At 40.1% G+C, this 27,735-nt stretch overlaps 1 protein-coding gene across 3 annotated transcripts in view; it reads left to right on the top strand.

The window, feature by feature from the left end:
* Nucleotides 1-19,539: 19,539 nt before the first annotated feature.
* The window catches only part of LOC115768110 (ran-binding protein 16), a 111,112-nt gene continuing 102,916 nt past the window's right edge, over nucleotides 19,540-27,735 (top strand). For 2 of the 3 annotated variants that reach the window (XR_004018470.1, XM_030712614.1), the window contains exons 1-3: nucleotides 19,893-19,916; nucleotides 20,402-20,797; nucleotides 20,858-21,087. Coding sequence is in view for 1 of the 3 variants with exons in the window: in XM_030712614.1 (XP_030568474.1) it covers nucleotides 19,908-19,916; nucleotides 20,402-20,797; nucleotides 20,858-21,087 (635 nt within the window). In the remaining 2 variants the exon portion in view is untranslated. Of the gene's footprint in view, nucleotides 19,748-19,892; nucleotides 19,917-20,401; nucleotides 20,798-20,857; nucleotides 21,088-27,735 lie in introns of those variants that run through there. The other variant, XR_004018471.1, reaches the window with a different exon arrangement.

Genomic DNA, 27,735 nt, shown 5'->3' with positions numbered 1-27,735 from the left:
CGCATTACTTGCTGTCGACTCTACTCAACAGCCACACCAGCAAAAAAAAAAAATAATACTTTCCCCGGTAGGGCTCGAACTCGCGACAGACCGCACCACTTGCTGTGCCTCTACTCAGCAGCCACACCAACATTTAATTACTTATGATAAAAAAAGGAACTAAAATAACACTACAAAAATAAGATGCAATTACCATGCTATTAGAATGCGAAGCAGACGCGTATGAATGTGTGTGTGTACATGTATACAGAAATTCTTAAAGCTGCTGCCCCATTCAATTGCGCAGTTGCATATAAATTTGGTTTTTCTTAATCGATCTTTATGAAACTTTCTACAGGATATCTTATTGTACCATAGAATATTTGTGTATTCTGAAAAAGTCAATTGCATTTAAATTGTGGCTTAAATTGGTTGGCAATAAAAGTTGGGTTATTAACTTGATTTATAGCTCTGTGGTAGTGGGGAGGTGGCGATAGGTATGAAATGAAAGATACTTGAAATAGCTATAATATTTTAGAATGGGTTCTAATGGGTTCAGGGTATAAAAAGTGGAAGCGAAAAGTGTCTTTTTATACCCTGAACCCATTAAAAATGGGTACAAGGGTATATTGTATTTGTGCGAAATCCAAATGTATATAACAGGCAGAAGGAAGCATCTCCGACCCCATAAAGTATATATATTCTTGATCAGCATCAATAGCCGAGTCGATCTAGCCATGTCCGTCTGTCTGTCCGTCCGTCCGTCCGTATGTATGAACGCAAGGATCTCAGAACCTATAAGAGCTAGAGACTTGAAATTAGATGTAGATGCTCCTAGTTCCCGCGCAGATCGAGTTTGTTTCCGATAATCGATAACTTTCTCCGTTTCCAAGCAATCGATAAAAATCTATATCGATATCCTGCTTTTTGGGCAATTTTGGTAAATAATAAGAGCTAGAGTCACCAAACTTGACATATAGCTTCCAAAATAGAATATATATAAGTTAACAGAAGCCAACGACACCAGCTCCAGATGCTGATATAGCACAGAGCCGGATGTTCTTACGAGCTAACAGGGGTCAGCAAAATGCAACATAACACCAGCCGCAGATGCTGACATAGCTCTGGGCCGGATGTTCTTGCACGACGGTAGCGCACGAGGCGCAAGCTAAGCATTCTAGCGGCCGTTGTGAAAGCACACAATAGCTTAGGTATTTTTGATCAATATTTTGTAAATTTAGTTTTTAATTCGACTTTCACTGCGGCACATCGGCCCAGCGACTTCGTGTATAATTTAACTCACTCACTACGGCGTGTCGGCCTAGAGTTTTACAAATCATTATCCAAATAAAGTTCAATAAAGATAATCCGCGAGGACTAATTATTTAAAATCTAATTGGCGCCCAACGCTTTTCGGACCATTTTGTTCCATAATTATTTTGTGTGCTGTGCAGTGTAAAGAACTACATTACCAGTGCAAACAATAAAAGCTGTGCCTGACCTACATCAACTTACGTCAGCGGCACAAGCACAATAAAAACCATTTGATACACCGAAGCCGCTGGAGCTCTTCGGCCAGTGACTTGTTACCAAACCAGCGCGCAAGCGGGTTTGGGCAGCGACGTAAACCAACACCACAGACTTCAGCGAGGGATAAAAAAAAAAGCATTCGCGACTGCAGCGTGGGAATCAGTAGTTTTATACGTAGAACATACAACCTTTCTAGGATCAAATAAAGTGTAAGTGGGCCATCATTTGGCACAAACTTTTTTCAATTTGCGTGATTTATTTAAAATAAAAACGTAAAAAAATTAGAAATATTAAAATTGCAGTAATTGTGCAAAAACGTAAAAAAATTAGAAATATTAAAATTGCAGTAATTGTGTTCCCAACTAACCTTGAGTAACACAATTTTGCGTCCATCAGCCATTTTCAATAAACTCTCCTCTGTCAGCATTCATTTAATTTACCCTTGTTGATTTGCCCTTGAAATTGTGTTGTTATTATTGTTGACAAGTATAGTCCATGAACAGCTCGTTTCTCAGGTACAGAGACCGCTCTGCGAGGGAATCTGAGTCAGACGACTCCACCACCTTAGATAGGGAAGCGGTCCCGCAAAAAATCGCTGACAACAGGTGTAAAATAGGAATGGAGCCTGAGCAGCTTAGGGCCTTGGTGCAGGCCGTAGTGGCCTCCGCCTTAGAAGCACAGAGCGCAATATTGAGGCAAAGAGATGTAGAGCTGAGCTTAGACGCTCAGATACAAGAATTGGTAGGCAGAATATCTACCAGTAGTATAGAAACACCGCCGGTCCAGGCATTTGAGCCGGTGGAAATCAGAAACGACGTCCAATGTAATGAACCATTGGACGCCGTTAAATGCTTACCAGAATTTACGGGGGTGCCAGAGACGTACGCCTCTTGGAGACAAGCTGCGATAGCGGCATATAAAATGTACAAGCCATACGACGGCAGCTCACGCCACTACCTGGCGGTCATTATTATAAAGAGCAAAATTAGAGGGGCAGCTGACGGCGTTTCGGGTCAGTTTGGCACAGTAATGAATTTTGATGCCATAATAAACCGTCTCGATTTCACATACAGGGATAAGAGAGGCATTCACGTCATAGAGCAAGAGATGAGCACCCTAAGACAGGGCTCGTTAACAATTTTACAATACTATGACGAGGTTAAGAAAAAGCTAACTCTTCTCACCAATAAGGTCAACATGTCTTATGAACCAAGCATGGCACAAGAGCTCTGTACAAAGTTTAGAGATTATGCGTTGCGTGTTTTTGTCTCAGGCCTAAAGCGTAGCCTGACGGATGTCCTGTTCGCAGCAAAGCCTAAGGACTTACCGTCGGCCCTAGCGCTAGCGCAAGAGGTAGAGGCAAACCATGAGAGGTACGCCTTTGCCGCTAACTTTGCTAAAGGACAAGAAGATAGGGAACGAAAAGTGACCCCGAGGCTAAACAACAGAAACAGCAACAAAGTCAATTTGAGCAACAGAGTGGCAGGTGGAACAAAGGTGGCGGGTCACAGGAACCAATGGACGTCGATCCATCTGTGTCTAAAATTCTACAACCATCGCAAGCACCAGCCTACGTTAACTCTAGCGCTCCTCAAGCCTACAAAAGAACGGCCACGTCTGGGCGTTTAAGCGGACAGAGGAGGCAGAGAGTCAATCACACAGCTCACGAGCCGGATCAAGATTCAGGTTCGTATGCTAGCTCTGCTGCTCAGCAGAACAGCAAATTGCCGACGACAATGGTAGCGGTTACGACTCAGACACTCTCAATTTTTTAGGGGAAGCTCCCTGCTGCCCTTCATCAGTAGAAGAGTAGCAGGGATCCATATGAGGTTTCTCATCGACACGGGCGCTTCCAAGAATTATATCAGACCACATAAAAATCCAAAAGGTGTGTGCCCAGTTAATTCTCCCTTCTCTACCCATTCTATACACGGCACCACGAAGATCACTCATAAGTGCCTTATATAGTAGTAGTAGTAGTTTCGCTTTGTCTTTCTTCTGGCCAACTCAAATGTGGCGCAGAAACTGAACAAATCGAATTCCACAGGTGCGCGGATGTTAACTTTACCAATGTTGACTGCGCCGACGCGCCCGATGCTGTAAAAGATGCATTTCTAAAGATGCTAAAAAGCAAACATAAGGCCTTCGCAGATCCGGAAGAAGCACTTCCCTATAACACATCAGTTGTGGCAACCATCAGGACCACTGATGAACAACCAGCATATGTCCGACTGTACCCCTATCCCATGGGAGCAGCGGAATTCGTTAATAAAGAGATTCAAAGCCTTCTGAAGGACGGTATCATAAAAAAATCTGTCTCCCCCTACAACAACCCCATTTGGGTGGTGGACACGAAGGGGACGGATGAGTTTGGTAACAAGAATATGCGCCTAGTAATGGATTTTCGCAAACTTAACGAGAAAACCATCGCAGACAGATACCCTATGCCTAACATTCCAATGATTTTAGGTAATCTTGGCAAAGCTAAATACTTTTTGACATTGGATTTAAAATCCGGCTATCACCAGATCACGCTAGCAGACCGTGACCGTGAAAAAACAGCCTTTACAGTAAACGGGGGGATGTACGAATTTTGTCGACTTCCCTTTGGGTTGAAGAATGCGGCCAGCATCTTCCAAAGAACTGTCGACGACGTACTGCGTGAACAAATTGGCAAATCTGGCTATGTCTACGATGACGATGTCATCGTCTTCTCAAAAGACGAAAGTTCTCATGTCCAACATGTAGAGTGGATCTTAAAGAGCCTGTACGTGGCAAATATGAGAATCTCCAAGGAAACATCGCGTTTTCTTAGAAAAGCGTAGGCTTTCTTGACTGGCTAGTTACTATAGGTGTTTCATCAAAGACTTTGCCTCAATAGCAAAACCCATTTCTGATCTTCTAAAGGGCGAGAATGGGTTAGTAAGTAAACATAGATTGCGAAACATCCCGGAAGAATTCTCTGAGATTCAGCGTCACGCATTCCAAAAGCTACGCAACATTTTGTCGTCAGAAAACGTCATGCTCAGATACCCTGACTTTAAGAAGCCGTTTGATCTAACGACAGACGCTTCAGCTTACGGCATAGGGGCAGTGCTTTCTCAAGAGGATCGCCCCATCTCAATGATTTCCAGAACATTGAAACCCCCGGAGGTGAACTACGCCACCAACGAGCGGGAACTGTTGGCTATAGTTTGGGCCCTTAGCAAGCTACGTCACTACCTATATGGAGTAAAAGACATTAACATTTTCACGGACCACCAACCGTTAACTTTTGCCGTTTCTGAGTCAAACCCGAACGCCAAAATTAAAAGATGGAAGGCGCGCATTAAGGAAACGATTGCGCGAATATTTTATAAGCCAGGCAAGGAGAATTTAATTGCTGATGCGCTATCGCGACAAGAGCTCAACACACTTGACGAGCTAAATACTGATTCCTGCGCAGCCACAGTCCACAGCGAGCAGTCCTTGACCTATACAATTGAGTCGGCCGAAAAGCCACTTAATTGTTTCCAAAATCAAATTGTCATTGAAGAGGCACGCGTCCCCACCAAGAGGCGTCATGAAGTGGGCTTTACTGATCACACAGCCCTTTTAAATGAACTGCTTGACTTGATTATTCCAAATGCGGTCAATGCCCTCTATTGCAACCTGCACACACTAGCACAGGTGCAGGATGGCTTAGTTCGCATGTTTCCAGGCACAAAGTTCTGGCACTGCAAAAACCGAGTTGCAGATGTCTTCAACGTTGATGAGAGGAGAGAAATTCTCGTTGCCGAACATAATAGAGCGCACAGAACAGCTTAAGAAAGTGTTAAGCAAGTGTTATCAGAATAGTATTTCCCTAAAATGGCGAAGTTAGCTAAAGAAATTGCGGAAAGTTGTAGAATCTGCTCAGCAGCCAAATACGATAGGCACCCCAAAAGACAGGAGCTGGGAGAAACTCCGATCCCTGAGACTCCTGGGACTCACGAATTTCTTTCCACGAGCCAGAACAATTTATTGCGACACGAGCCTTCGATGAATTCTCAAACGACAAAGACCCTGTTGTTAAACAACTATGGAATACATACTGTTAATGCGCCGCCGCTGCATAGCACCTCCAATGGCCAAGTCGAGCGCTTCCATAGCACTCTAGCCGAGCTGGCACGTTGTCTCAAGCTGGAGAGAAACATCAGTGACTCAGTCGAAGTCATAATGCTAGCCACAATTGAGTATAACAAGACAATACATTCGGTCATCAACAAGAGACCTGTTGATGCCCTCCATGTGCCCTGAGGCGAACCCGAAAGGGAAATATCAGCAAAGTTAAGAAGTGCACAAGATGCGCTCCGTGCTAGCTTGAACGACCAGCGACAGAATAGAGTCTTTGAAGTAGGCGATAAAGTTATAGTAAAAAGAAACCTCAGGCTTGGCAATAAACTCACGCCCTTATGTGAAGAACGGATCGTAGAGGCAGACCTTGGTACGACCGTTCTCATTGGAGGGAGGGTGGTCCACAAGGACAACCTTAAGTAGGGCGAGAGCTGAAATAAAACATCGATTATATGCATCTTGAATTTAACTATAAGTTTCAACATTTGTGCCACTAAGCTTCACCTTCAAGTTTTAATATTTACGCCACTTGGCATTTCCTTTAGGAAAACACGTTGTAATAGTTTGGTCCGTTTTGTCTGTCTTCCGCAGGTTCGAGTTTCTGCACGCGGAGGCGCGTGTGACTAATTACTCACACGCCAAGTATATTCCCATTGTTGAGGGCCAAGGTCTGGTCTGGGAGGAATTCAATTTCGTCAGGCACACAGCAAACATCTCTGAGTACGAGAAAATGGTAAACGAAACAATGGAGCTATGTGAAATGTTTCCGCAGTCACACATGAGAAAGCTTCTAGGCGTAGATGCGTCCCACCTCAGAGATCTATTAGAAGCTCTTGGCGTGCACCACAGGGTGGCAAGAAGTTTAGATTTCTTGGGCACAGCCCTCAAAGTAGTTGCGGGAACACCTGACGCCAGTTGGTGAGTTACAGTTGGTGAACTCTAACAACCGACAGGTAGCTATCAACACAAAAGTTCAGGAGTAAATCAATCAACTCACTACAAGTGTCAACACATTACTAAAAGCTGCAAAAAAGAATCAGATAGATTTCGGGCATTTATACGAAACTCTTTTAGCTCGGAATAGAATGTTGCTGATGGAAATGCAGAATTTGATGCTCGCTGTTATCCTTGCAAAAATTAATATCATAAGCCCAAATATATTAGATCACGCAGATTTGAAATCTGTTTGGGTCGATGAACCCACAGGTACTTCAATAGCTGACCTTATGTCCGTTGCGTCCGTGAAAGTATTACAATCTGTTAATGCCCTTCACTTTATCATTAAGTTCCCGAAAATCAAAATGGCTTGCAGAAAGGTGATGCTGTATCCAGCTGCACATGAGAATGCTGTGCTACATATTGACGACAACATTATAGCTGAGTGCGGAGATCAAGTGCTTGCCCTTGCCGGGAGGAACCTTTTGTCAACTTTCACCGACCAGCTCTTGTGCCAAAGAGCTGCATGCTGGTGGCTTGGCAAACTGTCAAATACAGTCGAGTCACTTAGACCCGATCACATGGGTCGATGACGGAATTCTGATCATCAATAACCGGCCTGCTAAAGTTTGCGTTGACAACGGTACTGAGACTTGGGTTCGCGGAACGAATCTAATCACGTTCAATAATTGGGCTCTGATCAACGAAACTAAGTACTTGAATCGCAACAACATCCAGAGTAAGTTCCCCGGCATCGCGGCATCTCCCCTTCCGTCACCGGCCAACCTTGAGATCATCAAGGAAGTCAAGGACGAAATTGGAAGCGTCGACAGCGTGGTAATAGCCTTCTTGTTGGGTGCTGTGTGTTGCACCATAATTTGCGTCGGAGTCACCTACCGTCGGTTCACCAAAAACATGGCATCGGCCAAGGAGATTAAGAAGGTGATCGCCGAGATAGGAACGGCCGAGGGCGGCCTTAACTTAAAAGGGGAGCAGTTAACAGAGGCAGTCAGCAAATGCAACGTAACACCAGCCGCAGATGCTGACATAGCTCTGGGCCGGATGTTCTTGCACGACGGCAGCGCACGAGGCGCAGGCTAAGCATTCTAGCGGCCGTTGTGAAAGCACACAATAGCTTAGGTATTTTTGATCAATATTTTGTAAATTTAGTTTTTAATTCGACTTTCACTGCGGCACATCGGCCCAGCGACTTCGTGTATAATTTAACTCACTCACTACGGCGTGTCGGCCTAGAGTTTTACAAATCATTATCCAAATAAAGTTCAATAAAGATAATCCGCGAGGACTAATTATTTAAAATCTAATTGGCGCCCAACGCTTTTCGGACCATTTTGTTCCATAATTATTTTGTGTGCTGTGCAGTGTAAAGAACTACATTACCAGTGCAAACAATAAAAGCTGTGCCTGACCTACATCAACTTACGTCAGCGGCACAAGCACAATAAAAACCATTTGATACACCGAAGCCACTGGAGCTCTTCGGCCAGTGACTTGTTACCAAACCAGCGCGCAAGCGGGTTTGGGCAGCGACGTAAACCAACACCACAGACTTCAGCGAGGGATAAAAAAAAAAGCATTCGCGACTGCAGCGTGGGAATCAGTAGTTTTATACGTAGAACATACAACCTTTCTAGGATCAAATAAAGTGTAAGTGGGCCATCATTTGGCACAAACTTTTTTCAATTTGCGTGATTTATTTAAAATAAAAACGTAAAAAAATTAGAAATATTAAAATTGCAGTAATTGTGCAAAAACGTAAAAAAATTAGAAATATTAAAATTGCAGTAATTGTGTTCCCAACTAACCTTGAGTAACACAATTTTGCGTCCATCAGCCATTTTCAATAAACTCTCCTCTGTCAGCATTCATTTAATTTACCCTTGTTGATTTGCCCTTGAAATTGTGTTGTTATTATTGTTGACAAGTATAGTCCATGAACAGCTCGTTTCTCAGGTACAGAGACCGCTCTGCGAGGGAATCTGAGTCAGACGACTCCACCACCTTAGATAGGGAAGCGGTCCCGCAAAAAATCGCTGACAACAGGTGTAAAATAGGAATGGAGCCTGAGCAGCTTAGGGCCTTGGTGCAGGCCGTAGTGGCCTCCGCCTTAGAAGCACAGAGCGCAATATTGAGGCAAAGAGATGTAGAGCTGAGCTTAGACGCTCAGATACAAGAATTGGTAGGCAGAATATCTACCAGTAGTATAGAAACACCGCCGGTCCAGGCATTTGAGCCGGTGGAAATCAGAAACGACGTCCAATGTAATGAACCATTGGACGCCGTTAAATGCTTACCAGAATTTACGGGGGTGCCAGAGACGTACGCCTCTTGGAGACAAGCTGCGATAGCGGCATATAAAATGTACAAGCCATACGACGGCAGCTCACGCCACTACCTGGCGGTCATTATTATAAGCACACAATAGCTTACGTATTTTTGATCAATCTTTTGTAAATTTAGTTTTTAATTCGACTGCGGTACACTGCAGCACATCACTCACTACGGCGTGTCGGCCTAGTGTTTTATAAATCATTATCAAAATAAAGTTCTATCAAAATAATCCGCGAGGACGTATTATTTAAATCCTTATATATATATATATATATATATATTTGATGTTGGAAGAACAGGGTTCAGGGTACCCCCTAGTTGGGAGCTCCCGACTAGAACCTCTTACTTGTTTCTTGTTGTTGTCGTGAGACGATGTCAGTGAAAGCTAGAGCGAGAGAGAGAGAGAGGAAGAGGGCACGATGTATATGTGTACTTGTATGTATTTAAAGCTATAAGCATACACTCACTCAATAATTAATAGAAAAAAAAAAAACAAAAACAAAAACATGCATATCCACAAAAGACACTTGCCAGTTTTTTTTTCTGTTCAGTGCTCGTGGAAGAACATGTGCGAAAAAAAAGAACGAAAAGTGTTTTTGCTCGGTGCATAGAAACCTTAATACAGGTGTTCTCTTTTTGGCCGTTATTGATTCTGTCGGAAATAAACCGTTTTTTTGCAGACAACCAGAAAGTGAGGACCGAAATTTGCGAACTCTGCTCATATGACATATTGGCCTTGTTGGTCAGTAAAGTCAGTTTTTTCTCTACTTCGTCGTAATACTGAAGTGGCGATAGGCCCCCCTGCCTCAAGGTGCCTAACTCCTGCTCTACTACATGGATGGGTTGTTTATCACTGTACGAGAAATCGAGGCGATTTATAATCGCATCAAAGTTCAGTACTGTGCTAAACGAAGCTAGTACTGCATCAGCTGGGCCCCAGACCTTGCTTCTGATAATGATAGCCGCCTGTTAGTGGCGTAAACTGCCATTGTATGGCTTGAAATCCTGACACGCTGCCAGCGCTGCTTGCCGCCACGACACATAAGATTCTTGTGCACCGGTAAACTCGGGCAAGCATTTGACGGCGTCAAGAGGCTCGTCGCAGCGTATTTTATTGTTCATTTCCATGGCCGCATATGTTTGCAATCCTGACGTAGTAATGCGCGCATCCGTTATCTGCTCAGACATTTGGTTAATTCTTCGAATTAACTCTTGTTCTCTCTATTGGCTTGTCGCAGCTTGCTCAGCTAAGGCGCTGGCGATGGCCGTCTGCATTATTGCCCTGAGTTGTTCAGCGTCCATGTTGCTAGGCGCTGGGGGAATAGCGGGTGCCAGTCTTGGTCTGCGAATTCGGGCTAGAGTGTCACAGTCAGATTCTGAGTCACTTGAATAGAGGCCGGGCGTTCTATATTGTGAGAATGAAGAGCTTATGTGCCTTCGCTACAGATAAACAATTTTGATGACTGAGCGTGAGTTCAGTGACGCTGGCGTATTATGTTACTCCAGAGCGCTTAACTACAAAGTTACGTAAAGACAACTTACGAATAGAGTGGGTAGCATGCCGACAAACTTTCTTGCAATTAACTTTAAATACAAATGACAAATATCTAGCCTAATTATCAATCAAACCTTTTTTTAATAGATTTATAATTAGATAATAGGTAATGCAAAATATAATGTGTTTTAAAAAGAATTGATTTTTGTTTCTTTTGTCTTTTTTATTATATTTGTCTTGTATCGACTTGAAAAGAGTTAGGGAAAAGCCCACTTAGATGATTTCAAGACAAATGCTAATGGGGAATTTATTTCCTGGTGCAGCTATCACTTCTCAGTTCCAACGCCGCAGTCTTCGCTGTCCAGATAACTTGCGGCTTCGGTGTACAACTTGTGTTATAGCGCCTTCCCTCACTTCTGCCAATGTATTTTTCACAAGAGCGAAGTTGTTGAGCTGTTGTGAATGAATTCTAGTTAACTTGTACACACACACATTCATGGCTACTTTTTATAGAGTGGGTCATAAGAGCGGTTTTGAGAATATTATTTTTATGTCTTAATTTAAAGTCTGATCTTGGTTTTTATACCCTGAATCCATCGAAAATGGGTAAAAAGGGTATATTGTATTTGTGCAAAATAAAAATGTATGTAACAGGCAGAAGGAAGCGTCTCCGACCCCATAAAGTATATATATTCTTGATCAGCATCATAGCCGAGTCGATCTAGCCATGTCCGTCTGTCTGTCCATCCGTCAGTCCGTATGTATGAACGCAAGGATCTCAGAACCTATAAGAGCTAGATACTGCAATTTTGGATATAGATGCTCCTAGTTCCCGCGCATATCGAGTTTGTTTCCGATAATCGATAACTTACTCCGTTTCCAAGCAATCGATAAAAATCAATGTCGATATCCTGTTTTTTGGGCAATTTTGGTAAATAATAAGAGCTAGAGTCACCAAACTTGACATATAGCTTCTAAAATAGAATATATATATATATACTTGATGTTGGAAGAAGAGGGTTCAGGGTAACCCCTAGTCGGGAGCTCCCGACTAGAACCTCTTAGTTGTTTTATCATAAGTACTTAATTATTGGTGTGGCTGCTGAGTAGAGGCATAGTAAGTGGTGCGGTCTGTCGCGAGTTCGAGCCCTACCGCGGAAAGTATTTTTTTTTCTGCTGGTGTGGCTGTTGAGTAGAGTCGACAGCTACTATAGCGGTCAGTTGCGAGTTCGAACCCTGCCAAGGGAACTTTTCTTTTTAAAATTTATTTGGTGTCGGAATAAGAGGGTTCAGGGTATTTCTAGTCGGGAGCTCCCGACTAGAACCTCATACTTGTTAGTTTAGATTTTGTTATACCGATGTACACTCTATTGCAACTATTCTTGTTGTCTCCGCAAGATGGTATTTTGTAAATTACCTTACTTTTGTACTTGGTTTTTTTGGAATTGTGACTTTGTATTGTTGAAAAGTTTTTGTAAAGTTGTTGTAGGTATGTGTGCTACTTATATTTCTTGTTTTTTGTAGCTGTCTGAGTTAGTGAGCCATTCAGATAATCGTGGTTAGAGATTCTTATATTTTCGTGGGTTCTGTTGGTTCTGTTCTAATTTGTTGTCTTTTTAATAAAGTTTTAATGACATTCTGTGGGAAGTCATTTTGGGACAAGAGTTTTATGATTTCGTGTTCAGTTTCTTTGTGTTGTGTCCGATACGTAGATCATCCTTCTTATATGTTTCTCATACATAAAGTGCTGTATTTTCTTAAACCACTTAATTTTAAGTGTATTGTCAAGTCTGCATCCTACAGAATCTAAAACTGGCATTTTCTCATATTGCTCCAGATTTCTTGTACATTTCAGGATTATATGAGCTGCTGTTACGTCATTTACATAGTTTGACAAAAGTCTTGGTTTTATTGTCAATTAATCAGTAATGTTGTCCAACAGTTGGTCCATTTTTATACACTGAACCCATCGAAAATGGGTAAACGGGGTATAATGTTTTTGTGCAAATGTATGTAACAGGCAAATGGAAGCATCTTGGACACCATAAAGTACATATATTCTTGAACAACATCAACAGTCGAGTCGATCTAGCCATGTCCGTCTTTCCGTCTGTCCGTCCGTCCGTCCATATGTATGAACGCAACAATCTCAGAACTTATAAGAGCTAGAGACATGCAGTTTTAGCTGGTAGGTGTTTCTAGTCCATGCGCAGAACGAGTTTGCCTTTAATCGATAAAAATCTATATTAAAATCCTGTTTTTTTTAGCAGTTTTGGTAAATAAGAGCTAGAGTAACCATATAGATATATTGCTTCCAGAATAATATATATAATTAAGTTTTAAGCGTTCAGTTATTGTAAAAAATATATTTCAATTTATTTTTTTCACTGAAGGTTACCTTTGTTGAGTACAATCCGCTTTGCTTACCGAATCTGAACTAATTTATCTAACCATTGCCGTCGCTTAGCAAACTTCGCTCGACTCATAATTGAGTGAAGTTTGAGCTTCGTCAGCAATTATGCGTGGGATAATGCTCTGGTGAGAACATTGACAGTGGCGTGATTTTTACGATGAATTGTTTATGTCTACCAAAGGGGGACAGTTTGATCTTGCCCAATGTCGATGCTATCACCAGGCTCTTTGTTTACAAGAATTGGAAATGTTTGTACTTGTGCTTATGCGCTAAGTTATATTAAAGGGTGGGTGCGACTATGGATATGTCACTATACATATATATGTATATATATGTATATATCAAATATCTTTCGTTGTTTATTTATAGCAACCTCCCCACTACAACTGCAAAGCTATAAATGAAGTTAATAAACCAACCAGCCAGTTGTTATATAGGGTGCAGTGGGGCCTAATTTACTTTTCAACCCAGGGAATTCTCAGATCTTTGTGCAGAACGCCTTTGCGCAGTTAGTATGGAGCTCCTGCCATCCTGCGAAGAGTGTTGCATTAAAAAGATTGAACTCTTTTTTGGTTAGAAGCCCAAGATCTGCATGGCGTATCGCCAGATGGGTGCCACAGCTTGTAAGTAAGCTAGTTTATTTCGGCAGCGTTGTACAATTCCTCTAATGTGGCTGGCGAAAGTTAAGAGCTTATCAAGGGTGACGCCCAAGTATTTTGTTTCGCTCATTTGGACTAGCGTTAGTCCTTTTAGCCTCAGCGCTGGCGGTACTACTCTTCTAATTGTGAAGCACAAAGTGGTGCTTTGCCAGGGCTTAGTTTTTCGTTCCAGCGTCAAGCCCAGATGCTAAGAAAATCTAGGTAGTTCTGCGCAGCAACAGCAGTAACCAGTAGGGACCTGGCGCTGACCGTTTCGCCATACTGCAATGGCATAAGTCTTGCTGCGATAAGTCTTACACAGACCTTAGATACTGCAGGCAGGAGACTAATCGGCTGATATTACTCGGGCTCGTCCTGCGGCTTGCCAGACTTGTGAATCATGGCCACGATGGAAAATTTCCACGCTTCCGGAAAGTATTTTACGCTCATTATGGCGATGCTGAATCGCTTGCCGAGGTAGGCAGCAAAGGTTGCAGCCTGCTCTGCGTCCGAGCGGCAATAGGCGCCGTTACTTCTTTTGAGGGGAGCCTGGAAAAATGACTTGCACTTGTAGCTCCCGATGCATCTCGTCAGCGATTCTGCGCCAGTTCGCCTTATCGGTGGGGTGTCTAGCGCGCGACCAGATCTTGTGTAGTCTTCTTCTTTCTCTTAGTAAGATTAACAGGTCCGGCGGGGGTTTGTATATCCCGTCGCGGTGGCTGCATTGGCTCGGTAGTGGACGCTTGGCTTCAGCTCCTGCTGCCCGCTGCAATCCGTTGAGAGCGTCGTCGATATCCTCTGCGGAAGCTATATCCATGTCCGGATAGATGGTATCGCTTAGCTTGCGGCTGAAGACATTGATATTGGTTTGCCTGTCGATGATCTTTTCCAGCCTTGGGTAGTATCTGGCGGCGGTGTTGATTAAAATTATCAGTGGCAAGTGGTCGGAGCAGCACAGAGCCCTGAGGGTGCTCATTTTGAGAGAAGCGCGCTGAGGACTTTGAGCTTACGATTTTGCATCTGCATGTTCGCCTCTTGCATCTTGAAAAAGCTCTGCATCAAAGTACTAAGAGTTCGATTGCTTCGAGAACTCGGTTCATGGGAGGATAGTTTTCGGTGTTGTTTGTGGGTTACTCTTGTGGGCCAGGCTGTTGTTGAGCACCACGTTAGCGGTGGCGAGGCGTTTGTTGTTGGCTTTGGTATTGCTGCTGTGCAGTTGTCTTTGCTGTGGGCGCTGTGTTGAAGCGATAAGCTATGCAAGATTAGGCCATTTGTCTTGCATGGAGCTTTTGCCACCGGCAACTTTGGCTTATGTGTGACTTATTGTGATGCTGGAGGTTGGGGCCAGAAGGCCTAAAAAGGTTGCCGTTGATTGATGGCGGTGGGTGCGGAGGCTAAGTGGTTGCCAAGCTGCTAGTGTGCTGCTTAGGATCAAAGGCTTGCATTGGTTTCGTTTTTACGAAACTCTGTAGTTGGCGGGATGGTCCAGTTCGCAGCGGGCACAGGTCGCTCGAACCGAGTCGGGTCGTGTGCAGTGCACGGATTTATGTTGTTCTCCGCATTTGCCGCTTTGCACGGGCTGCAATGAGTTTGAGATTGCTTTTTTGTGAGCGTCCTCGACGAAGCATCCCTGGCAGCATTGGTCCTTGTTGCCACGAAGGGCTAGGTTAACGAGTAACAGGTGAATTAGCTTGTCCGATATCTTTGAGTTCTCTTAGCAGTGGATATGTGTAACTTCGTGCCCTAGAGCAAGTCGCGGATCTTGGCGTGAGATGGTGAATCGTTTAGCCCGTTTATAACCATTTTGTGCGGCAGCTCCTCTTTGAGATGATACGTGTTGAGCTCTATATTAGCAGCTTCGAAGAGTTTTTGAACTGCTCTAAATGTGTCTGCGACCTGGGCTTATAAGCAGGTTATACCTACTGAAGTTGGTTCGACTTTGCTGAGGTCGACGTTGTTTTTTTTTGAGCAGGTCCAGTAGTAGGGAGAGATTGACAATCCACGGGGGAGAAATTGAAGAAGGCTTGTGTTTTCCTGCATTGGGAGTAGGGCTACAATGCTCGGGATTCAAGTGTAAGGTGGCTCTGCCGGATGATTTGTTGGGCAGTACAGGCTTTTGGGCTCACGACGGCCGCACCATAGTATCCGCGTAGTACGAGTTTGTTTCTGATAATCGATAACTTGTCCCGTTTACAAGCAATCGATAAGAATCAATATCGACAACCTGTTATTTAAGCAAATTTTGTTTATCATAAGAGCTAGAGTCACCAAATTTTACATGTAGCTTTCTGAATAGTGTATATTTATCATTTTATTTTATAGATATCGCCACTCCCATACTTACACAAAATAGTTATAAATCAAATAAATAAATCGATTGGATCTACCCACCAATTAAAGCCACATATTTGAAGCTGTCTTCTTTTTGAAAATATTCAAAAATTCTATAGCACAATAAGATCTACTACTATAATTTTTATAAAAATCGGTTAAGACACACAGAATATATTTTAGAACAAGTACGAGGCTCTTGTCGGGAGCACCCAACTAGGGGATATCCTGAACCCTTATCCATCAACACGAAATGCAGCTCGCGCTACGCGCTCCTTTGCTTTGGGAGTAATAAAAATAAATTTCAAAGTCTTCGCAGAATTTTATCAGAGGCCGGCGCCAAGTTGTTGGCGTCGCTTGTCTCAATATATGGTTACACGCTCTTTATAAAATGGTTTTTTAATCTCCGCATCGATCAAATTATCCACCCATTCTATATTAACAATTGGTTTTTGTGACTCACGCAATAGTCGCATTGACGCATTTTTACTTATTTACCCGCCAAAACTATTTAATATACAACTAGGTCTGATTTGGTCTTACACACGACTTCGCCATATAGTACCGCTTAAATGATCACCGAAAGTTCTGGACAAGCCCAACACTTAATATATAAGGTCTACAGACTTTTCTTATTTTTTATATATCCTTATTATAACACTCGGAAATCCATTAGCTCAGATCGAACGCTCAAAATTAATTGAAATCTCGAAATTCTAAGTATCGATTTTTTCTTCTATCTCACATCGATACAACACGCTAATTCATATTGCGATATGTACACCGTTTTTTATATGTCGATAAATACATCGCTTAAGTCTAATACCGCTAAACATACAACATATAGACTTCACTGCTAGCACAAATGCATGTGGCCATGCATTTTTTTTTAATTCTGGTCCAAAGTCGCCTTCGTTTTTCTTCGGGTCCGAGATTCGCTCACTTGCTCAAAGAGCAAGAGAATAAGAAATACATATGATTTGTATGATAGAACGAATCGGTACTTTTTATTTTGCTCCCAATACAGGAAACTAGCTTGGCTTACTCTCACTGCTCTCATTGCTCTCTCATTTCTTGCCTTTGGAGGGACGTGTAATATGAAATATGTGAAAGAGCGCAAAAGAAAATTTTATTATTGGCACGCGTCTAACGTGAACCACTCTTTTTGGGCCGAAAAGGCTTGGCAAGCAACTGCCCTTGCATTTGTTGGTCAAGTGACTGATCATTTTAACGATTTTATGACCAGCCGAAATATTTGCAAAAAAAATAAAATCTTTAAATATACCAAATACAAAATAGAAGCGATTTTATATTTATAATATTAATCATTTTATTGACTTATAATATTTAGCTATGTTTGGGCTACATCTAACCCACAAGAGAAATCGCTCCGGTCGCTAAGAGCGTATATTATGACAGAGCGCATAAAAAAAGAGCATCTGTGCTTAGAACATCCGCATTGAGTAATGTCTTATCACTTAATGGATCAGCCGCTATCACGACTTAGTGAGTTAAATTTAGTGGCCCTCTCAAGTCCTGTTACTTTAAATTATCTTTCTTGAATTTGTAATTTTATCGAGCTTCTGAATTTGTTAGCTTATTAACAGCGGAATTTGCGACATATGTTGAAGAGTCAGAATAATAATTAAAATATTTAGGTTAAGATAAAAAAATGAAGTCCTTTTTAAAATGAAAAACCCCGCTCGTGAACTCGTTTGAGAAATCTGCTGGGACCATTTCTAATCCTAACAATTGTGCAAAACTTTCAAAGCCGCTTCGCCTAGTAAACTAGCAGCAGGCCTCATCATACTTATCTATGGGCAGTTTTGGGATGCACACATATCGCAACCGAAATCCAACAAGCTATTTCATTCAATTTATTCAATCCAAATGCGAAAATGAGATAAATAGAGAATTCTCCGATTCTATGATTATTTGTAAAGTTCACTAATTGATTGGATGTAGAAGTGGATGCATTCATCACAAAACACATTTAAAGATGTATCGATAATCGTGGATACAAACGCGAAGCTGAATGATAGTAGAAGGTGGTATAATTAAGTCGCTATTATGGTTCACTGCTTCCGAACTGTGACGTTAGCAATAATCGATATACAAAATCGGAAGTAGTGACTTCAAATGCTAAAATAGGCTATATATAATAAGATGTAGCCAACAAATTAGCTATAATTCAAAACATATAATGGTAATAGAAAAATTCAACTGCACAGTAAAATGCAAAAAGCGAAATGTGAAAAACATTTTATAAAAATAATAGATAGTTATTGTATAATTTTGCGCTGACTTATGCGAGCATCAATGAGAAACGATTGTGTGTAAGTGATAATTAAAAAAATTGGAAAATAACTGCACCAAAGAATAATACAAGAAAAATAAAAATGTTTGCTCACAGGTAAATTCCGCATTTTAACGGTCAATTTTTCTATGGCTTTGATAACAGTTCTTACACTGGCTTCGCGAGCAAACATTGACCATAGATAATTGCTTGCAAGCCTCGTAAAGAAAAGATCTAGGCAAGCAAAATTGCGTAAAAACTATTCGCTGAGTACCGCCTGATTACGATCTTTTTAACCATTAATCAATGTAAAGAACAGACTTTAGAGTCGCAGTCGAAGATGATCTCGATATCCAACATTTTTATATAGCATGTCTTACGTTTGAAAGCGCCCGATTACTTTACAAAGAAAACTCAAATGTTGTACATGACGTTGAGAATGTCGTGGCCTGGGCCGGTCTTGCAACAGATACTTTGCAGAGGACAAACATATGTTTCTTTAAATTTTAAAAGATCTTTTGCTGCAAAGTTGCCGACGATCTGGTGAAACTCGTGAACTTTTGGGCTTATCATTATAAATACGCCAACTATTAAGCGGGTATAGCTCAATCCTGGTTGATTTATAAATGCAGTCTCCAGATCTTATTTTTGGTCTACATTTATTGGAACAAAATATTCCAAAAACACAAAATTTTCAAAAAAATAAAAATGATATAACCTAAAAGTAGCTCCGAAGACTGTTTGACAACATCGATGCAGAATTGGTTTAGAGCGACAATGAAGATGATAAATTTAAAAGCCGGATTATATTACCATAAGTAAAGTTATCCATATCCCATCTGACTAAATTCTGGCCTGAAATCTCTATTATGTTATGTTATTAAATTTGTACAGTATTGATAATAAATAAAGTCCCATATTAGGTTAGATATAGGAGCATAGTACCAGTACTAGGTCGTTGTCACAGACCTTTTCGGTCGATGTCATGCAGGGATGTCTGTGACAGTTAGGTGTGCACAATTTTATATTTTAAAACCACTTAGCGCTGTTATCGTGAATACAAAAAGTTGATGTTACTTTTTATCCTATAATATACAAATTGATACAATTTTGGGGACATTAAAAACAAAGCTACTGACGGATATGAGAGTGGACGCGAAACGTAGTAAGAATCATATTGATTTTAGCGATAGTTTTTTAGCGTGTCTACAACTTAATGTTATCTGTTAATTTAATTCCCTGTATCTATATCAGCGATGACAGTGATGTTCAATTAAAATAAAAATACTAAGCGATTTTGTTGCATTTGTTTTATAAAATAATCAGAAGCTGGTCATGAATAATTCTTGAATATTCTGACTTTTTGCAGACATATCAAATTATTAAAGTTTTCAGTACTGCCTTTTCAAAAGGCTAGATTTGACCTAAAAAAAGCTAAATTGCCAACACTCCTGTTTAAATTGCCTTATATTCCCTAGTTCAGTTTTTGTTTATATTCTTAGTTTAGATTTTGAATATACTATTACCGCTGCAAAAGCTAATTAGCTAAAGTTGCATTGTCGAAACAGTGGAGCGCTCCGGAGTACTTAGTTCTTAAAGTTTAGAACCCTTGTGTGCACACAATAATAATAAAACAAAAAAGTTGGCTTATCAAATAACAAACATACATATAAAACATTATGGTATAAGCTTCCACATTTATGTTCTTAAATATAAGTATTATGTTTTCTGTATTTAATATTTTTTAAAACCAGTGCTCTATGCATACAAGCTTATGTGGTGTACATATAAATTTTGTACCCTGTACTCATTGAAATGGATAAAAGGGATTTGCATACATGTATGGAAAAGGTAGAAGGAAATATCTCCGAACATAAAGAGTATTGACATATACATATGTTTGTTCGGCATCAATGTATTGAGCTAGCCACGTCCGTCCCGGTTTGTCCGATTTTCTATAAATGCGTCGTGCTCAGAGCATATCTTGGAGCTCAAGAGCTAGGGATATTCAAGTTGGTATGTTGATTCGCTCAAAGTCCCCGCTTCCTAAAAATTTCAATTGCGATTCCCCTAATGTTGGGCTAATGCTGCTGCATTTTTGTGCAGCAATCAGAGTGCGTGCTTGAGAATGTTTGATTTGTGGATGTTTGTACATATGTATAGAAGGAAGTTCGAACATTTGGGACCGGATTCTTGTCGCTGAATACGGGGTATATACCAGTCGGGCATTCCCGACTAGGGGACATTACTGATTTTCCTTCTTATTTTTGTAAATATACATATATTTGGACTCATTTGCATTTATATACATTTATATAAGAATTTTATTTGTATAGGAAATACAACAATTAGAAACATTGTGCAAGCAGCTGTACGAAGCAACCGATGCTAGCATACGCGCTGATGCTGAAAAGAGACTTGTGTCTTTCGTCAATAGCCAGGACGCCTTATCCAAGTGTCAGCTATTATTAGATCGAGCTGACTCCAGCTACGCACAACTACTTGCCGCATCTACCCTATCAAAACTTATACAGGGGATAACTCTTGGACAACGCATTGATATTCGCAGCTATGCCCTTAACTACTTGGCAACCAGGCTTAATTTGCAGCACTTTGTAGTTCAAGCGCTTGTAACACTTCTAGCTAAAATCACAAAATATGGGTGGTTTGATTCATACAAGGGCGAATTTATATTTCAAAACATACTTGAGGACGTGAAAAAGTTTTTACAGGTATGTAAATACTTAAAATATTTACATCAACATTTTTATTCTGATGTTTTCTATGTTTAGGGTTCAGTTGAGCATTGTACGATCGGCGTGCAAATCCTTTCACAGCTGGTATCAGAAATGAATTCAATTGTGGAATTAGATGCTAACTTATCATTTTCAAAAAATCGAAAGATAGCTACATCTTACCGAGATCAGCAACTGTACGATACTTTTCTACTTTCCTGCTCTCTGTTGATTAATGCACGAGACAACAGGAAGAATTTAAATTTTTTGGACGAATCGCAACAGGCGTAAGTTAATGTAATCTTTCAGACGTTATGTAAGACTGGCCGGTCATCGGGATAGACACGGCCAAAATTCGATATTATAACTTAAAAATTTTGAGAAGTGTATGTTTGTTTTAACAAAAAGAAATTAAATGCTACCATACACAATTGCTTCCAGCCTATGGGGTTATGACACTCTAGAACCTATAAAAAGTCAAATACAATAATAATGATTTATTTTACATCGTCTAAGGTCTAATAAACATAAAGTTCTCTAAAAATTAAATGAAGAATAGCGGCTGTCCAGCAAGTCCTTTGTAGCGCATATGGTCCGTGGTTTCGCCAAAAACGTATGACATTCTCAACCAATTTGATAAAAATTATACACGCATTGTTATACCCCGAATCCATTTTAATTGTAACAGGCGTAAGGAAGCATCTCCGACCCCATAAAGTATACTTTTCTTTGATCAGCGTCAATAGTCGAGTCGATCTAGCCTAGTCCCTCTGCCTGTTCGCCTGTCGGTCCGTATGTATAAACGCAGGGATCTCAGAACATATAAGAGCTAGAATTTTTAACGTAGGTCTTTCTAGTGCCAGCGCAGTATGAGTTTGTTTCCCATAATCGAGACACACAGCACAGAAAACAATCTAATTGCAATTGCAATGCTGTTTATAGAATTCAATAAAGACGCGCATGAATGTGTGTATACATGGATACAGAAATTCTTGCAATTTGCGCTTGCTGCCGCAAACACTATATTATATACTATACACAATACTCTGAAAAACAAAATTTCATTAAAATTGTAGCTTAAATTTGTGGGTATTTCCCATTGGTTTATTTATTTGATTTATAGCTACGTGGTGGTGGGGGGTTTCAAAAGTTCTAATATTAAAGATACTTGATATATATACTATTCAAGAAGCTAGTACTAAGAGATTAACTCAAAAATTGTATTTCGATATCAATTGCTTGGAAACAGGGGAGTTATCGATTATCGGAAACAAACTTGTACTTTGCGGGCAATAGAAGGACCTACGTTAGCCATGTCCGTATGTGTGAACGCGTCGATCTCGAAAAGACTACTACCGTTAAATGCTGTTAAATAAACCCATTGAAAATAGGTAAAAAGGGTATATTGTATTTGTGCAAAATGCAAATGTATGTAACAGGCAGAAGGAAGCATTTCCGACCCCATAAAGTATAAATATTTCTGATCAGCACCAATAGCCGAGTCGATGTAGCCATGTCCGTCTGTCTGTCCGTCCGTCCGTCCGTATGTATGAACGCAAGGATCTCATAACCAATAAGAGCTAAAGACTTGAAATTTTAGTTTGTTTCCGATAATCGATAACTTACTCCGTTTCCAAGCAATCGATAAAAATCGATATCGACATCCTGTTTTTTGAGCAAATTGGGTAAATTATATGATATGTTGATACGTTGCTTCTAGAATAATATATATATGCCAATTATCTTTCATTTTATACCTATCGCCAGCTCCCCGCTACCACCACAGAGCTATAAATCAAGTTAATAACCCAACTTTTATGGCCAACCAATTTAAGCCACAATTTAAATGCAATTGACTTTTTGAGAATGTACAAATATTCTATGGTACATAAGATATACTGTAGAAAATTTCATAAATATCGGTTACGATAAAACCAAAGTTATATGCAACTGCGCAATTGAATGGGGCAGCAGATTTAAAAATTTCTGTAAGCATGTACACACACATTCATGCGCGTCTGCTTCGCGTTCTAACAGAATGGTAATTGCAACTTTTTTCTGTAATGCTATTTTAGTTTTTTTTTATCATAAGTACTTAATTATTGGTGTGGCTGCTGAGTAGAGGCATAGCAAGTGGTACGGTCTGTCGCGAGTTTGAGCCCTACCGGGAAAAGTATTTTTGTTTTTTTGCTTTTGCTGGTGTGGCTGTTGAGTAGATTCGACAGCAAGTAATGCGGTCAGTTGCGAGTTCCAACCTTGCCAAGGGAACTGGTTTTTAAAATTTATTTGGTGTTAGAATAAGAGGGTTCAGGGTATTCCCTAGTCGGGAACTCCCGACTAGTACTTCTTACTTGTTTTGTTTTGTACTTTTGCAAACTAGTTACTAGGTTTTAAAGATTCACACTAAACAAGTCATGCAAAACTTTTCGTTACATTCACCATATATATATCTCCATATATTTTTAAAAGCAAAGGGTACATCTTCATAATCAATTCTTTACAAAAGTTATGCTATTGCATTGTTTAAATCTATTGTAAAATTGATACTTGCGCTTACTGCTTTCAGCAGATCGAGGCCTTCAAAATAAACAAGTAAGAGGTTCTAGTCGGGAGCTCCCGACTAGGGGATACCCTGAAACCTCTTCTTCCAACATCAAATGCATATATTTATTCTATTTTAGAAGCTATATGTCAAGTTTGGTGACTCTAGCTCTTAATATTTACCAAAATTGCCCAAAAAACAGGATATCGATATTGATTTTTATCGATTGCTTGGAAACGAAGTAAGTTATCGATTATCGGAAACAAACTCGATCTAGGAGCATCTACATCTAAAATTTCAAGTCTCTAGCTCTTATAGGTTCTGAGATCCTTGCGTTCATACATACGGACGAAAGGACGGACAGACAGACGGACATGGCTAGATCGACTCGGCTATTAATGCTGATCAAGAATATATATACTTTATGGGGTCGAAGAAGCTTCCTTCTGTCTGTTACATACATTTAAATTTTGCACATTATACCCATTTTTAATGGGTTCAGGGTATAAAAATAGATTGGATGGGATAAACTCCAATTGGATTCCCACCGGCTCTAAAATTTCGGGCAACAATAGCACTACTACTACACGTGTGATGTACCCTTGCTACTTATTATTCTAACATGATATTTTGTTAGCGTAGGTCACTTATAGAATCTTAGGCGACCACATGTGCGCTGTATATTTTATGCTGCTGGCTGCAGTTATACAATATGGTGTGAGTTATATTTTTACCGAGGGCCAAAGTAAGACTCGGTGTCACATGTGTGAACATTGTGCGGAGGGCCGACAAAAGTGATGGCCTGTAGTTTTTTAGTTACAATTATTTTTCTTATCAGATATACAATTATAATTTCGACTAAAATTAATACAATCATTAACAATCTTTTATTTTAACGTGATAGTTTTTTACTTTACCTATGTGAGAGGGCATAATGGTTTCTTGTCTTTCTGAGTAAATCTCCGTAATTTCTGTTAATGGATTTTGAAGTCTACCTCCGACACTTGATATCCAATTTTGATCTAATGAGTTTCGTCCTACTATTTTACACTTTGTCTCATTTTCTTTTTTTCTGACGTATGCAATTTTTATCTATGATAAGTTGAATTGTCTGTTTTTGCTTGAGGAACATTAAATTTGCTATTCCGAGTTCCTTATAAATGATCTTAAATTTGAATACATCTTTCAAAGGTTTCCGTTGACTGCTTTGCTGTAAGGCATACAAATAATCTTCATTCCGTTTTTGCCCAAATCTCTTCCTTCTTTGAATCAGTTTCCCACTATCTAAGTTGCCTATTACTCTTTTTAGATGATATATTACTGACTTGACTCCGGGCTTCCAAATACCTCCGAAATTAGGTCCTGCCGGCGGGATAAAATCCCACTGAACTTTTTCATTTTCTTCAATAGCTACAACTTTATTTTCCTTAGTATTTTCTAAATGTTCTTTTTTGTGCTTTATGCTTTCTTTGCTTTCTCCATCTTTCCTACGTTCATATACTCTCTTAAGAAATTACTTTGACTTTTCTTAAGCTGCGAGGGTTGTAGTTTGCGGCCCACTATCACTTAGTGCCCGCTATTGTTCGTTTTTCCAGGTATTTGATTTTAAGATGATACGTGCTGTCGCTAATAGCTCGTGCCTTTCAGCCACGCATGTCTTCACACTTTTGCTTCTCTCCATGTGAAGCATTGTGTGATGGAATTTGTTGCATTCTGCACATAAAATTTCACTCGCGCACCTCTTGGCACCTATATGTTTTAAGCCCTTTAAACATAATTGTGCCTTTCTTGCGGCTTCTGCCCTTTCTACTGGGCTCATGCCTCTAAATTTAAAGCACTGTAATGCTTAATGCCCTGCTACTTTGCTAATTGGGCAATTTTCACAAAGTCTCTATTGGGTTTCGGTTTTTTCTCCTCATCCTTCGATGAGCCTATAGCATTCAACGTTTGCTCTAAGTACTCCATTACATCGGACAATTTTTGAACTTTTTTTGTTCTTTTCACATGATATTCATATAATCATGTGTGCAAAAATTACATTACAAGATAAACTATTTTTCTTTTTCTCAGCCTAAACATTTTACTATTGTTTTTCCTAATGTCTACCTGCGTTTCCTCTAAAAATTTGATCAGCATATCTACCTGACTGTCTAAATCACCTGATCTCTTATCCCTGATTTAAACATTGTTATTTTTTGGCTCATTTAAATACATACAAATTTATTTTATTTTGTTTGCAGAATTATTTTTAATAAAATGATTTTTGTTATTTTTAATTTTGTCCTAAATGGACTGTATATATATAAACAATGTTATGAGCCTATATACATATATATAGATATGTACATATACAGTATGTATATATATATATATATATATATATATATATATATATATATATATATATGATCTATGACGCACCCATACGAAAACGGCGGCAAGGTCGCCTCGCAATAACACAAAAATATATATATATATATATATCGCACTCTCATTTTATTGTTTATGTGTTTTACAAAATTATTTGTAATTTAAAAATTTTTAAATTTCTTAACACGAATTTTTGCTTGGGCCTCACGTTTGGAGCGCTGACGGAGTGGGTAGTGGGATGTGTACTCCTTGAAGAATCTGCCTTGATCATCTTCCGCAGGGCTCTGTCCTTCTCCTTTGCAGTCTGGTCTTCTGGACCGCTCGTCTTTTTTGGAGCCCTTGGCACAAGATTTTACCTAGTGGCCGCCAAGATGTTGGTTTCGCTGTACTTAATGGCCTATTGACGACGGATGTAGGCGTTGCTTAGTTGCTTGGACCCCTTCTTGGTTTTGCGACGTCCCGTTTAGAAGTCCCCTCTGTATGGGCTTTGATCCACATCTACAGGGCTCTCCCAATCTGGTCTTCTGGGCTGCTCGTCTTTTTGGAGTTTTGGCGTGCTCATGCACTGCTCGAAACTTCTTTTTTGCTCGGCGTGCTGCTGTTACCGCACTGCTCAAAATTGTTCGGCGTGTCGTTGTTACTGCACTGCTCGAATTTTTTTGTTCGGCGTGCCGTTAGTACTGCACTGCAGGAAAAAATTTGTTGTTTCGGCGTGCTGTTAGTACTACACTGCTCGAATTTTTGTTTTTCGGCGTGCTGTTTACAGTGCACTGCTCGAAGGACCAAATGAACTAGACAGTTCGGTTTGAGTACTTGTAAGATACTGGTCTATTCGAATCCTAGGTCTTATATACTAACAGAGTGTCTTATTTTTACCTTTACTACTTATTATTCTAACATGATACTTCTTAGCGTAGGTCACTTATAGAATGTGCGCTATCTATTTTTAGACTTCTGGCTGCAGTTGTACAATATGGTGTAAGATATAATTTTACCGAGGGTCAAAGTGAGACTCGGTGTCACGTGTTCATGTGTGAACAGAAATTGTAATTTTAATTTTCTTGCCGTTCTGTCCAATAATTAATAAGATATGTTTTAAATTGAGTGAGGCATTGAGTGCCCATAAAAATTTAGCACAGTATTAAGCAAGAACAAGGTCATGTTTGTAGCTGAACTGCCATTATACTCCAAAAAAAAACCTAGGTGAGTGCTAATGCAGCGCGCTACGCAGATATATTTCAATGCCTATGTTTCATCACATATTACACGCTTTATAATTATTCGTTTTGATAGGGTTCTACCTCTGACACTGTAGTTCTTAGGTCGATAATCTGCTCTCTAAAAGTTAAAAAATTTTGTTCGATCACATTTCTATTTCTACAGGCTGGTTACTGAGTGCCGAGCGCACGGCTGCCTTCATTACCAAAATTAACTCTTTGGAACATAATTTTTTCCAATTTTCTAGCATCTGAAAGTTCTTTTTTATTTTTAAAAATAGATTTGCCCCTACAGTCCGAATTTACTGCACCGGTATTACTCCGCATAGGACGTTATTGAGAACTGAGCTGTTTTTTTTATACCCTGAACCCATTGAAAATGGGTAAAATGGTATATTGTATTTGTGCAAAATGCAAATATATGTAACAGGCAGAAGGAAGCATCTCTGAGCCCATAAAGTATATATATATTCTTGATCAGCATCAATAGCCGAGTCGATCTAGCCATGTCCGTCTGTCCGTCCGTCCGTCCGTATGTATGAACGCAAGGATCTCAGAACCTATAAGAGACTTGAAATTTTAGATGTATGTGCTCCTAGTACCTGAGCAGATCGAGTTTGTTTCCGATAATCGATAACTTACTCCGTTTCCAAGCAATCGCCACCTCCCCGCTACCAACAGAGCTATAAATCAAGTTAATAACCCAACTTTTATTGCCAACCAATTGACTTTTCAGAATACACAAATATTCTATGGTACAATAAGATATACTGTAGACAATTTCATAAAGATCGGTTAAGAAAAAA

The sequence above is a fragment of the Drosophila novamexicana genome, unplaced genomic scaffold (genome assembly GCF_003285875.2).
Source record: "Drosophila novamexicana strain 15010-1031.04,08,12 unplaced genomic scaffold, DnovRS2.1 tig00001639-arrow-arrow-pilon, whole genome shotgun sequence".
NCBI classification, from domain to species: Eukaryota; Metazoa; Arthropoda; class Insecta; order Diptera; family Drosophilidae; genus Drosophila; species Drosophila novamexicana.
The sequence above is the reverse complement of the archived record's forward strand: the minus strand, read 5'-3'. Positions and strand labels throughout refer to the sequence as shown.